This window comes from Podarcis erhardii, assembly GCF_964252035.2.
Source record: "Podarcis erhardii genome assembly, chromosome: 5".
In the NCBI taxonomy this organism is placed as follows: domain Eukaryota; kingdom Metazoa; phylum Chordata; class Lepidosauria; order Squamata; family Lacertidae; genus Podarcis; species Podarcis erhardii.
Window position 1 is genome coordinate 35,660,412 of NC_138509.1, and position 13,657 is coordinate 35,674,068.

The window sequence follows — 13,657 nt, forward strand, 5'->3', positions numbered from 1 at the left end:
CCTATTAGGTTCCTTGTATTCCTTCTATGTAATAATATTTATTTATTTATTTATTTATTTATTTATTTATATTCTTTCATTATTTATTTTTAAATTAATATATATATATATTTAAATTTTATTTATTTATTTATTTTTTAAAATTATTATTGATATTATTTTTTTATTATTATTTGTTGTTAATATATACTATTTATTTGTTTACTTAAAATTTATTCGATTATTAATGATTATCTATTTATTAATTCACTACCAAATGTTCCTTCTTATTAATACTACCGCTGTAATTAATAAGCAATAGATAACTTCCTGGGGGCTCGTTGCACCAAATTCAAGTATTTACCGGTATGTTGTATCCAACAGAGTCCATTGGCTACAACTACAAATGGAAAATAATTGTGGTAGAAACAGTCCTTTATTGAATTACACTGGGCAACAATTTTTTACTTTTTGAATGTTGTCTAGATTTCTACAACTGCTTTAGGGTATTTTTTGCACTGCTGAATCAGGAAATGGCATCCGTTTCTCTCCATCAGGTCAGGTTTTTGTGCTATGTTGTTTCAAAAAAAAAAATCAGATCTTGTGACAAAATTGATTACATTTTTGTCGCATTATCAGCTGATTTTTATCAACACATATATCATCCTAAAAATGTTTTTAAGAGGAAAAAAATGTTTTTCCAACAACATATATTGATTACCTGATAGAAACATCGATTACTGTAAACTGAATGGTAGGCATTGATAAAGGTAAGTACACGTAAATTGAATGTTCCTTCACCATTTTTCAAACTTCAGGGCTTGAACTTCCGTTTCTTGGAACTCCTGGAATGCTCAGCGGCAGGGAGGTCTCTCTTCAGAGTCCAACAGTAGTCAGCCATCATGACTGCGTCCCAGCAACCCTGATACCTGGTCTCCATCTCTTTCATGTCCTGATGGAATCTCTCCCCCTGCTCGTCACTCATTGAACCCAGGTTCTCAGGAAACCGGTCCATATGTGAAAATAGGTAGTGTATCTTGACGCTCATGTTGCAGCCCAGGTTTCTGAAAGCAGTCAGCATGTTGTTGACAAGTTAATACATCAGCAATTTTCGGTGTTTGGTGTACCAGAAAATTACCTGCTTGGTCCCTCTCCACCTGCAGAGAAAGATAGTTGGATACCTCACCAAAATCCTTCATGTCAAAGTGCTCCTTCAGCTGAGCTAGGGTGCTCTGGTACAAAGCCTGATTTTTCCAAAACATCAGAAGATCATCAACAAAACATAAACAATACAGTTTGTTTTGCCCCTCCTCCTTGACAAACACACATGGATCAGCTTTGCCCTGGTGAAAACCTAGAGAAAGCAATGTCTCAGTGGCTTTTGTGTTCCAACACCTGGCACTCTGCTTGAGACCATATAAGGACTTCCAAAGTTTACAGACCACTCCCTTCTGTATTTGCATTCCACCAGGAGGAAGCATATACAGCTCCTCCCCCAAAACCCCATACAAAAAAGCTGTATTCATGTCATGATGGGAAACATGCAGTTTCTCCTCTGCAGCAATCTTGAGCATTAGCCGAATGCTCTCATACTTGACGGTGGGTGAGTAGGTCTCGTGCTAATCCTGTCTTGGTACCTGTGAAAAACCTCTGGCAACCAATCTGGCTTTGTGTCTGACAACTTTGCCATTCTGGTCTGTCTTGGCCTTGAAGACCCATTTGCTGCCAACCAGTCTCAGTCCTGGGACTACTGGGACTAGCTCCCAAGTTTGGTTCCTGTTCAAGGAATCAACTTCAGCCTTCATGACATTAAGCCAAGGCTCAGCATCTTTAGAAGTTAACTCCTGAACCTCTTTGAAGCTTGAAGGTTCCCACACCTTCTCTGAGCTACTAAGAACAGCAGTTGCCATTTTAGCAAACTCATCAGCAAATCTCTTTGGAGGTTTGCCTTTTGTGGCCCTTTCAGATCTGCGTATTAGACACAAGTCTTCTGCACTCATCTCCTCCGTCTTAGGAGAAAAGTGACCAATAGTGAACAGTGGTTCTCCCAGTTCATTGTCAGACGCATCAGATGGTCTGACTGAGGCCTTTGCGCTCTTGTAGTCTGCTGTGTCATCACTGTCGCTGACACCAGCAGTAGCGCAGCCCACTGAGCTGGAATCTGAACTCAGATCATCCTCATCCTCAGCTTCCTCTTCTACCTCAACATTATTTGTTTTCTTCACATCATCTTCATCTTCCTCTGGGTAACTCTGGAAAATTCCCACATTTTCCCCCATTTAGGATTGTACTCAACACTCTTTTGAACCTAATGGTCCTAGAGTCAGTCATCCATACCCTGTATGCACCTTTTTCGTACCCCATGAACAAACCATGTGCCCCATGCTTCCCAAGCTTGTTGCTCTGTGGGGTGTGTACCCACATGTCAGAACCAAAGATTCTCATGTGCTAGACATAAAGTTTCTTACCAAACATCTTCTCATAGGGAGTACAACCAATGGATGATGACAGTCTCCTGTTATTTGTATAAACAAATGAGTTCAAAGATTTCCCCCAAAACTTCTCAGGGAGATTGGCATCATGGAACTAGGTTTTCATGCCTTGAAGCAATGTTTGCTTTGCTTGCTCACAAATCTCCCATGGAGATCCAGGACTTGAGAGGCTATGCTGGATTCCCTTCTCAGTCAGGAAAGCTTCAAACTGCCGAGAAGTGAATTTAGCCTCTCGATTAGTAAACAAACAGCCAATGTGTTTACTGTGAACATTCTCCAACCAAGCACAGAATGCCTTGAACCTAGGAAATGCTTCCGATTTCTGCTCAAGCATAAACACATGAATGTACCTGGGAAAAGAATCAATTAAAACCATGAAGTACCTTGCTCCACCCACAGAGGGCGCAAGTGGACTAACCATGTCTGTGTGGACTAGCTGGTAGGGTTTGGAAGCCTGCCTGCTAGAATCCTTGCCTTTTGGAGCAACCTTCACCTTGTTCTCTGCACAAGATACACATTGCATGCGAAACTTACAGGGCTTGATGTTCAAACCCTGAACCATTCCAGGCATCTTGGCCAGTGCCTGCCAAGACATGTGACCAAATCTTCGGTGCGCCTTGTGAATACAACCTGCATGAAGAACTTTGTTAGTTTGTGCAACACAACAAGAATCAACATTAGACACAGCAGCACCATTGTCATCATAAGTTATACAGAATAAGACATCCATAAACTTTGCATGCAAAATGTCCTCTTTGCCTTTCCTGATGACACAGATGCTCTTCTTGAAGGAAATCTCAAAGCCATGCCCAGTCAGCTGTGGGACACTGAGCAAATTGTCTGCAGAATCTGGAACATAAAGTACATCTCTGATGGTTGTGTGCAGACTTGGCAGTCTCACATTCCCGACTCCTGCAATTCGCAACATCTTTCCATCAGCCTGGTGGATCTCTCCGTCTTGAGGCGTGAAGGAGATAAACAGATGCCGATCCTTTGATAAATGGCGTGTAGCTCCAGAGTCAACAATAAATCTGGCTTTGGCCTTTGGAGCAGCAGTGCCAGCTAACAGAACCTTGTTTTCCACTGGCTTGGGCTGCCGCTGCTCGCTCCCCTGCTTCTGGCCATCCAACTTGACTTTGGCTTTTGGTGAAGCAGTGCCAGCAAACAAAACCTTGTTTTCCACCGGCGTGGGCTTTCCACCCCCCTTCTGCTTTGGGCCATCTGCAGGCTTCTGTCTCTGTTTACATCTCGCCTTCCGGCCTCTGAGAAGACGATGACCTTGGTTCTCACAGGAAACAGAGCTCTGAGCTGTCGACTCCTTGGCTCCCCCTGGAGGCTGGAATGCTGTCTGGGATGACATCACAGTCAGCTCCCCCTGCAGCTTGCAACCAGTGCCCTCGGCATCCCTGCAATCACTCTCAATCTGGGAAACAGCCAGGACCTCTGATGCAGTCAAACTCTGGGCTGGGATGACCGGCAGATGGGCTACATTCAAAGCATTCCACATCTGACTTGCTGTCGTGTTGCCAGCCAGCGTTGCTATTTCCTCCAGAGAGACGGATAAGACTATTAAGTCTACGGCCCTTGAATCTTCGGCCTTCCATCTATCTGTCAGAGGAACTGGAGGGGCTTCACACACAGTATGCCACACTCCAAACTGTCACAGCAAGCTCTCACACCACACTGCCCAGGTCTCATAATTGTGCCGATTTAACTTTAGGCACTGAGAGCCATCATCTGAGGCTTGTGAAAACTCCATTCCAGCTCTTCACTTGAGCCTTGACTCTTTATGCCTCCTTATCTCAGCAACTCATAAATCTTGAAGCCTAGCTTGGCTCGACTCCCAGGCTAATTAGCCTGCCGGACATCAAAGTCTTTGCTGTGGCAACAGAAAAGCCTTGCTTTTGCTTTCCCCCACATACCTCACAGTCTCTCACAGGCTTACTCTCCTGTAAGTGCTGTGAATCTGGACCAGAAACCTGTTGTTGGATACTGCCAGGGAGACAAAGGCCATCATGCCTCCACGTTGTTTCCGGACAATCCATCAACCTCCCATAGAAACGCAGTATCCGTCAATTATTGACACAAGCCTCAGAAGCATCTGCCCACATTCCAAGGACTTGTGCACACCCTTTGCAGAGTTCGCACAACGAAAGATGCACTCAGGAGAGCATTATTTACAACTTTATTCAGCGTTGGTCAGAACAAAGAAAACATGACTGCTGCCTGCGTGTCGAGACACAGAGAGAGACAACAGCTATATACAAAAACAGAAACTTCCCGTAAGCAGGAAATATGTAGGCTGTGACTCACAACAGCCTGTCCCCTTTATAAGGTGGAACGGAAATATCCTAACACAACGATCATATGAATGCCAACCCCAAAGTAGGATCAAGTGGATTAGGGTGGCTTATTACCAGGTAAATGTGTGTAGAGTACACCCACAATCAATCGATTACAAAATCCACGTAGGCCTCATAGATCAGTTGCTTAACCTACATATTTCAGAGGTTGAATGTGTAATGGTGTCCAGGGTACTGCATGCCACCATAATTATTCACAAACCATATGCAGCTAAATTCCCTTCAACACTTCTGCAGCATCCAGCTGAAATTCAGACTCTGTTGGAGAGGAGCAGGTAAGCCAAAACCTTCAGTTGGCTTTCGGTGGTGTATTTTTTCCTGTTGCAGCAACTTTTAAATACTGTATTTAAGCATAGCTTGTATTTTGAGCAGAGCTCTCTATTAATGCCCCATACAAGTGAATAATAGTTAAACTTACACTATTACCTAAATTGAACAATAAGAATATGAGATCAAGTTTATATCCTTCTAACCACTCCTTTCTTCAGCAACCCAAATTTATTGCAATTCCTTCACAATATAAATATAAATATGACTTAATCTAAAAATAAGTATCTAAGTGGGCTACATTTTTTAAAATAAAACAAGGAATTGCAATATGCATTTCAGTGCTTTGTACAGTCCTGCCTTATCACTAGGCAAATGCTCAGTGTGTGATCATATTTTTTTGAAACCTTTTCTGCTGCTCTGCATCTGCTCCAATAGTGTATGATGAAACAGATATTGTTCTCTGTAGCTGATTACAACCTAGGCCTTCTGCAGTGTCTATTTGAGACCTGGTCGCCACTGATGAACAGGAACAGGTAAGCAAAAATACTTTCTTCCATGTCTCTTTTAAATTTATATTTTGCTGACATAACTTTTGTCTTGCATTTTATTGGCTTGCAGTCTTAAGTTGTACATTTAACAGGGTTCTGCATTACAGTATTGAAGTAAAATCAAGTAAAAAATGTACAGACTTGCATCCCATTGTATATAATAGTAGGTTTTACACAATACCAATGCAAGTTTAAAGTGTATTTTACCATTTTAAAATAAATTGCAAACATGTTAGCCAGGCCCACACAGTTTAATTGATTGAGTCATGGAGTGCTGCAGACCCCATTTCCCAGTATCCCAGCAGCAACAGACTCGTCTGTGACAATAGTCCAGGGAACAGGAGTTCCCAGCATCTTCAGACTCCAATGAGAACTCTATTTTTGTTAAGTTGTGGGTGAACATATCAGACAACACAGTGATTCTTCAAACAGCTCTTATTTATTCACAGGCCAGAACAGAACTGAACTGAAGGGTTCAGCCAGCCTGCTTATATAGAGCTCCACTACAACGCAACTGTAACATTTTCTGTAACTATCCAATCACTGAACGTCACTTTCAGTCCCTTATTTGAATATGTGGACCTGAGTGAAAACTATCTACAGTATCCCCCGCTGGCCCAGCGTGTGAACTTCAGTACATAACAATTTCCCAGCATGCTATTTGGTATCGTTAATTCCTCATCTGATTGATTGTCTGCTTCCATGCCTGCTTATTCAAAGAAAGTCCCAACAAGTTCTGTGGGGCATATTTCCAATAAATCCCCATTATCTTTGGTTTAGGTGTCCAGTTGATACCATACAGCCCAAATTTTCATTTTCTTCATAGCCATCTCATTTTCCATCTGAGCTGGTTTGCTGTGACATTGCTTCATTTGCACAATTGCTGCTCTCCTTTAGTTTGGGACTCAGCCTTTCAGGTGAGGGGCTAGCCATTTCACTTTAATAGGTTTAAGTTCTGTGAGCCTTTGCCATAGTGCTTCCCCCCCCCCCAAAAAAAAAAAAATGTGTCAGAACTCACCATGAAGTTGTGACAGTAAGTTCTTATCTGAGACGTGCTAGAACCACATTCCAGTGTGCTCCGACCAGAAAAGAGCACTGGTTGTAGTAAGCATTTTATTTGCATTTCATGGAGTCTTTCTGGAAGGGTAGTTCAGACTGTGTTGCTCCTTCAGCCTCCAGTAAGTTGGGCAACTTTGTTCAAGTAATCATTCCACCAAACAAAAGCTCAGCAAGAGATTCTCTATGTTCAGTGGGAGATGCCCTATAATTTACAGCCAGGTATGAGCCAGTACCTTAATCATGCTCTGAAGCAAGTTGGAGCTTGAAGTGATATGAACTAATTCACATACAGTCGTAAAATTCTTACTCATGAGGCACAAACTGGGGCCATTACCTGTCCGAACCACCTCAAGAATTCCATGTCCAGCAAAAATGGATACTATTTTCCCAGTGACCAGGAAGCTGCTTCCCTCAGAATACAGCATGCTTACCCTTGTTTCAGAGATAGTCATGACTTTTCCTCATGGGGCAGACCTTTTTGCAGTGTTTCTCCACAAAGCATCCATCTCAGTGACTTATATTTTCAGAAGATAGATACATTATTTCTTCCCTGCACAGCACCACTGGAACTGTAATCACGCTCCCTGCCCTCAACATGTCTAGAACCATTCTAAAAAACACTTCCCATATTTGCTAAGGAATTTGAAACAACAGATATTGTTTTACACAGGCCAGCGATGTGGCTGTTTTTGGCAGTGGCGTGTTTAATCCAACAGACCATCGAGTCAGAAGAATTCCTAAGGAAACGTCACTTGAATCCCCAAGAATTCATGACTACTGTGAGTTGCTTGTTCAGATGCATTTGAAAACAACAGGCTATTGCTAGGACAAAATAATTTGTACATATTTCTTTTAAGTGATTTTAAAGCATTTGCTTTTCACAGAAGCATTTCCAAGCCTGCCTGAGTTACTCCAAAGAGGGCTTGATAGATTGCAATGGATGGATTTAGCTGACTCCAAGGCCAAATGACATATTTTGCTTAATGATTATTAAATAGTGTATTGATTGTGCCTCCTCTGCTTTTGTTCATTACAGCCAGCAGGAGACAAAGGCAGAATCCAGAACTTTTTTCTCTTCTCCTCAGCACTATTGTAACTAAAATCCCCTGTAGCACATCTAGATTTAGAATAGAAGTCTCAATCTGCCGAGCCTTTCTTTATTCTTGCAGAATGAAATCATTCAATATTGGGGATACCCCAGTGAAGAGCATGAGATTTTGACAGAGGATGGTTACTACTTGCAAGCAAATAGAATTCCTAATGGAATGCACAGTTCCGGGAAGACAGGTAATTTTGGAATGTAATTGGTTGGTGTTTTTTTTAAGGAAGTGTACTGAAAGGATTCAGCATAGCCTAGAGGTTCTTAAAGTTCCTAATTGTTGCAGAAAATAAGTCACATCCAACTGCGTGTGTTTTAATGTTTATTTACCTATATTTTATACATCAGCACAGCAGCTTGTAACATTCTGAATGCTGATAAAAAATTGTCGGGGATAATTTGAACTAAAATCTGAACTGAACATGAAATAGTTCATTTTGTAAGTGGACAAATGTGAACTGGAATTAGTTCCTTTTTGGTCATGTTCAACTTGATCTAGAATTAGTTCCTATTCTAACAGCCCTTTGCAAGCTATGGAATCTTTCTTGAAAATCAAAGGAATGACTTGTCTACACAGGCATTACTGTGAGTTCTTGATCTGAGTTTCCTATTTTACTTGCTGCATTATTTTAATGAATTGTTTTGCTGGATATTTTAATGATGGATGCTTATATGTGTATTGGGTTTTTGTATTTTGTAAACTACTTAGAGACCTATCAAGCATTAAGCAGTATATGTATTATTGTATTAAGTGGCTAACAACAGCTCCTACTGAGAACAATATTATCTAACGCCCATTTTGTTTCTGTTCCCCTCCCACCAGGTCCTAGGCCAGTTGTTTTACTGGTACATGGTGTTTTGGGTGAAGGTAGGACCTGGATTATAAATCCTCCCAAGAATAGCCTGGGATTTTCTCTAGCAGATGCTGGCTATGATGTTTGGATAATAAATACTAGAGGGAACAGCTGGTCTAGAAGACACAAGACTCTGTCAATTGACCAAGAAGCATTTTGGAATTTCAGGTATAAAGCACAACTTGTAGCTTGGATAGTTGAGATAATTGTAATAATTACTGTCTCTGGAGTATAACTGATACCAAGATATCTTTTTTCCTTCTGTTGTCTCAGAAGTGCTTCAGTCCTGGAAAGACGTCCAAAAAATGAGAAATGGTGGACTATGGTTCTCTTTCTTGTTATTTTTAGAGCCTACATCAACATGATGAAATGCATGACTTTCTCTATATTCATGCAGGCTGCATTTGTGGAGCTCTGAGATATAGATAAGGATAATAGCTAGGACTGTGCATTCACTCTGGATGAATCCTAGATCCTGAACTGAATCAGGCCAATCTGGGATTTGCTGGGAATGTGTAGATGAAACTCTGGATTGCCTGGGTCTGGGTTCACCTGGAGCAATACAAAGATGTCAATGGGGCAGTGGTGGGTGGACAACCACACATTTAACTCACTTAACATTTTCTTTAAAGGCACAATCCCATTTAGGAATGGGAGATCACAGCCCACATAATCCCAATTCACCTCATTATTTGGGGCAGAGTCCATACACACCTCTAATAGTGTGGCTTACTAATGCAACATGAGGCTAAGGGGAGAAAACTTCACCTGCATTTTGTTTCTGTAATGTTCTATAGCTTCCATGAAATTGCGGTATATGATATTCCAGCAACAATAAATTTTATCCTGCGGAAAACTCAGCAAGAAGGATTGTATTTTATCGGCTACTCTCAGGGTGGGACACTTGGTAAGTAATATGAAATGAATGGAATCCATTTACTGCCTGAGCCCTTAATTTTAAAACCTTCTTACAATCCAAAATTCACATCACAGGTATAGGTCCAATCTAATAATTCAGATTGAAGGAACAACAAGCAGGGACTGAAGTGCTGTTTTTTGGTATTGGTCTTGATGCCTCTGGTTTTGAGGCCTCTGCAAACTGGTTGCAGATAAGCATATAGGAAGATAGAGAGCTGTAGTATCAAGTCAGACCGTTGGTTCCTGTAGCTCAACACTGACTGGCAGTAGCTTTCCTGGGTCTTTCTCAGCCCTACCTTGAGACACCTGGATTGAGCATACATGAATGTGCTCTTCCACTAGGATAAGACCATTCCCCAGTATGAGAGACCCAAAGACTGAGTGTGCATATTGACTCTGGTTTATCTGGAATAGCTGCTGAATTCTGGAATTCTTTCTCTTTGGCAGGTTTAATTGCCTTTTCACTCAGGCCACAGGTTGCTCAGAAAGTCAAGCTCTTCATGACTTTGGCTCCTATCTACACATTTGTGGACACCAGTGGACCTGCCGTGCTAATTCTCAGTCTTCCTGATGGATTAATGAAAGTAGGTATTTCTCATAGGTTTTTGTAGTGTCTTCATAGGCGCGAAGCCCATGGGACCCTGGGGTCCTCACTGCCACCCACTGCCTCTGAGACCACCTCTGCCCACTGTGGTAGTTAGCCACCTCTGAGTGCTGCCTGCCTTGGCCTGCAGCAGTGGGGTGGTGCGAAGCAGTCCGACACAGTTGTAGCAGGCACCACGGGGTTCCTGGGAGGCCCATGCACTCTCTCAAAGGCCCCACAGGGCCTGCTGCAGTTGTGACTGGCTCCATTGTCCCACCCATGCCTTTCCTCTGGAGTTCAGGTCCAGTCATAAGTGAAGTGCGGAGCCAACAAGATGTGGCGCATGGAGACTGTGGAAGTGGCCGTATTGGGTGGTGTCCAGAGGGGGCTGGGGTGATGCATGGAGACAGGGGGCAGAGGCATCATTAGTGTAGTGCGTGCCGAAGTTGGGCACCCCCGAGTGTGTTAATGCAGTCTTCTAGCATAATCAATTTAGTGATATGGGCAGTTCAACCCTGAAGCTTATACATTGGTGGTGGTGGTGGTGGGGGGTTATGCAATACCTGGTTTAATTAAGAGGATTTAATTTCTAAATGCTTGGAAATTAATTCTAAAGAGAATCACCAAGATCTCTCTCTGTGTTTAATTTTACAGCTGATATGGGGGAAGAAAGAATTTGTATTTTTAAGTAACAAATTGAAAAGACTGATGGCCAAGTTTTGTAGCTATCCAGTAATGGACGAGATTTGCATCCAATTTATGTTCCTTGGCTCTGGACGCAATCCAAATAACTTAAATGTGGTATGTTGACTCTTTATTTTGCTAAACATATTGGCAAAATACCATACTCCAGTCCCCACAACAGCAATATATTTTATTCTAATATTTAAAGATAAATTAAGCATGCTTTGAATTGCATATAGAGTAACTAACATGATGGAGTTTAATAGTACATGCTTCAGGTTATGCCTGTATAGCATTGTAGACCTAAATGTGTAATTGAGTGACCATGTCTGTACATGTTTGAGCCAGAATTTTTCTTTTGAATTTTTTTTATGTGGGGTGGGAGTGGGATGGATGTTTATTGGGCCTGGGAATTTGTTTGATTTTATGTTTTTGTAATTTTTACTGTTTTTTGTTTGTATTATTTTATTGGTTGTTTTTTTTTTAGGTGCTATTTTGTTCCTAAGGGGAGGGGTCAGGGCTGCCGGGGAGTAGGTCCCAGCCAACGGGGGGGGGGGGATGCACTGGGACAACCAATCTCAGTGATCACGGGTAGGAGGAGGAGTTACGCTAAGACCAGACCATGTCATTACAGAGGAGGCAGGTTTAGTCGTTGTCTGAGGACTATCCCTGCCTCCGGGTCTGGTCCTGACCGGATGGATACTAGAATCAGCAAGGGATACCCACATGAGCTGAAGGTGCTGCTGTGCAATGCCAGGTCAATGATTCATAAGACCACTGCCATCCATGACTTGATCATGGATGGAGGACTTGACCTGGGATGTGTAACAGAGACTTGGTTGGATGAAGCAGATGGGCCTGTCCTTGCCGCTGCTTGTCCACCAGGTTTCTCTTACGCACAGCAACCCAGGTCATGTGGGCGGGGAGGGGGGGTTGCAGTGATTTTTAGGAAGTCATTAGTTTGCACCAGGCGTCCTATTGGGAAGACCCAGTTTTCTGAGTGCATGTTCTGGAAGTTGGGCAATAGGGGCAGTACAGGATTCCTTTTGGTGTACCGACCTCCCCGCTGCACCAAGGATTCCCTGCCCGAGCTGCTTCAGGTTGTGGCGGATGTTCTCCTGGAGACACCTAGCTTGGTTGTCCTAGGGGATTTTAACATCCATGCCGACAGGACCTTACAAGGGGCTGCTCGGGACTTTGTGGAAAGCATGGCCTCCATGGGGCTGTCCCTGAATAAGTCTGGCCCAACACATAGCCGCAGACATGCCTTGGACCTGGTGTTTACCTCTATGGATGTTGGTGATCTGACACTAAGTAAAAGCGAAACGAAAGAAGTGCCATGGTCAGATCACTTCCTGGTGCAACTGGACTTCTCTGCGACCCATCCCCTCTGCAGGGAGGTGGGACCGATTCGGATGGTCCGCCCCCGCCACTCCAAATGGTTTCCAGAGAGTGGTAGGGGATGCTTTATCCCATGTTGATGGCCTTTCAGCCGATTCCCTGGTGGCCCGCTGGAATGTGGAGTTAACCAGGGCTATTGACTGTTTGGCTCTGAAGTGCCCTCTCCGATTGCATGGAGCCCGGGCAGCCCCGTGGTTTTCCACGGATCTGAGGGAAATGAAACAATCATTGAGACGGCTAGAGCGCCGGTGGCGGATAACTCATTCTGAATCTGACCGGACACAGGTTAGAGCTCAACGTCGAGCCTACCAAGTGGTGATAGCGACAGCGAAGAAGACTTTCTTTGCCGCCTGTATTGCATCTGCAGAAAACAGCAGCAGGAGACTTTTTCAGGTGTTTCACAATTTATCGGAACCACCTGCGACATCGGGGCCCAGTACGGGCCACATGATCTCCTGCAATGATTTCGCAAAGTTTTTTGCAGATAAAATCACTCAGATTCGGGAAGAAGTAGACTCCACCGTGGGAACAGGGCCAGGGCGGGAGAGTGCTAGAGTCCTGTCTAGTCAAGTTGTGTGGGATCAATTCCAATCTGTTACCCGACTTCTGGGTTAACGCCATCGGCAATGGCGGAGCTCCTCTGACTTAGAGGAACATGTTCCGCGAAAATCGGGTCTTGCTGCCACGGTGAAGGCAGAGACCCTTCAAAAATCCCAGGCAGAGGGAGCCTGGGAACGTGGGATTCGGCTGACACCAGGAGCGCTCCCCCTACCCGCAGGGAAACCCCTTTTTTGGGGCTTCGAAACGACGTGGGGTGAGTGGCGTGGTGTTTTGAATCGACCGCTATTTTTACGGAGTAAAGCCGCACAGCCATTGCCGGAGAGCGCTGACTTTTTCTTGTGGACAATTGGATTTCAAACAACAACCCATGAGTAGAACGGGAAATTAGGTTTTTAAAACAATTTAATTTGGCAAGGAACGGGGGAAGGTCTAAACAGGAAGTCCACCTCCCCCTTCTGTAAATAGACTGAAGCAAAGAGTTTGTTAACTAAGGTCTTGGAAAGTTCTACGTAAAGGATTAAAACTTCACTGATTGAAACTATTACTTACATTCCCTTTGGAAGCAGGGGAAGCCTGCTGGAGAAGGTAAAATTTAGGAACTGAAGCGTCACGTCTCCAAACCCGGGAGAGGTCCGCGAGGAGCCCATCGACGGTGAATAGAAAGGTTTGACAGCTCTCAAATTTGACAGCTAGCTGTTAAGATACAAAGAAAGACTTTGTTTCCATTGTCCATTTCTGCGTTTAAAAAGAAGGAAAGGTAACTGGAATTGTTATTAATTTACTTTTGAGACTTTTGGGACTGTGCTGGAAGGATTGATAGACTGCTTTCCTCTAGAGGGAGTTTTG

The 13,657-nt window shown here is 43.3% G+C and overlaps 1 protein-coding gene across 7 annotated transcripts in view; it reads left to right on the plus strand.

Annotated features, from left to right (window-relative positions):
- The window catches only part of LOC309341923 (lipase member M-like), a 55,705-nt gene that overhangs the window by 33,665 nt on the left and 8,383 nt on the right, over window positions 1-13,657 (plus strand). The window contains exons 1-8 of one of the 7 annotated variants that reach the window (XM_081861892.1): window positions 4,465-5,109; window positions 5,571-5,637; window positions 7,382-7,490; window positions 7,881-7,998; window positions 8,634-8,832; window positions 9,462-9,571; window positions 10,030-10,166; window positions 10,820-10,966. In XM_081861892.1, coding sequence (XP_081718018.1) covers window positions 5,040-5,109; window positions 5,571-5,637; window positions 7,382-7,490; window positions 7,881-7,998; window positions 8,634-8,832; window positions 9,462-9,571; window positions 10,030-10,166; window positions 10,820-10,966 — 957 coding nt within the window. In that variant the 5' untranslated portion in view covers window positions 4,465-5,039. Of the gene's footprint in view, window positions 1-4,464; window positions 5,110-5,539; window positions 5,638-7,381; window positions 7,491-7,880; window positions 7,999-8,633; window positions 8,833-9,461; window positions 9,572-10,029; window positions 10,167-10,819; window positions 10,967-13,657 lie in introns of those variants that run through there. The other 6 variants (XM_081861895.1, XM_081861896.1, XM_081861894.1 and 3 more) reach the window with 6 other exon arrangements.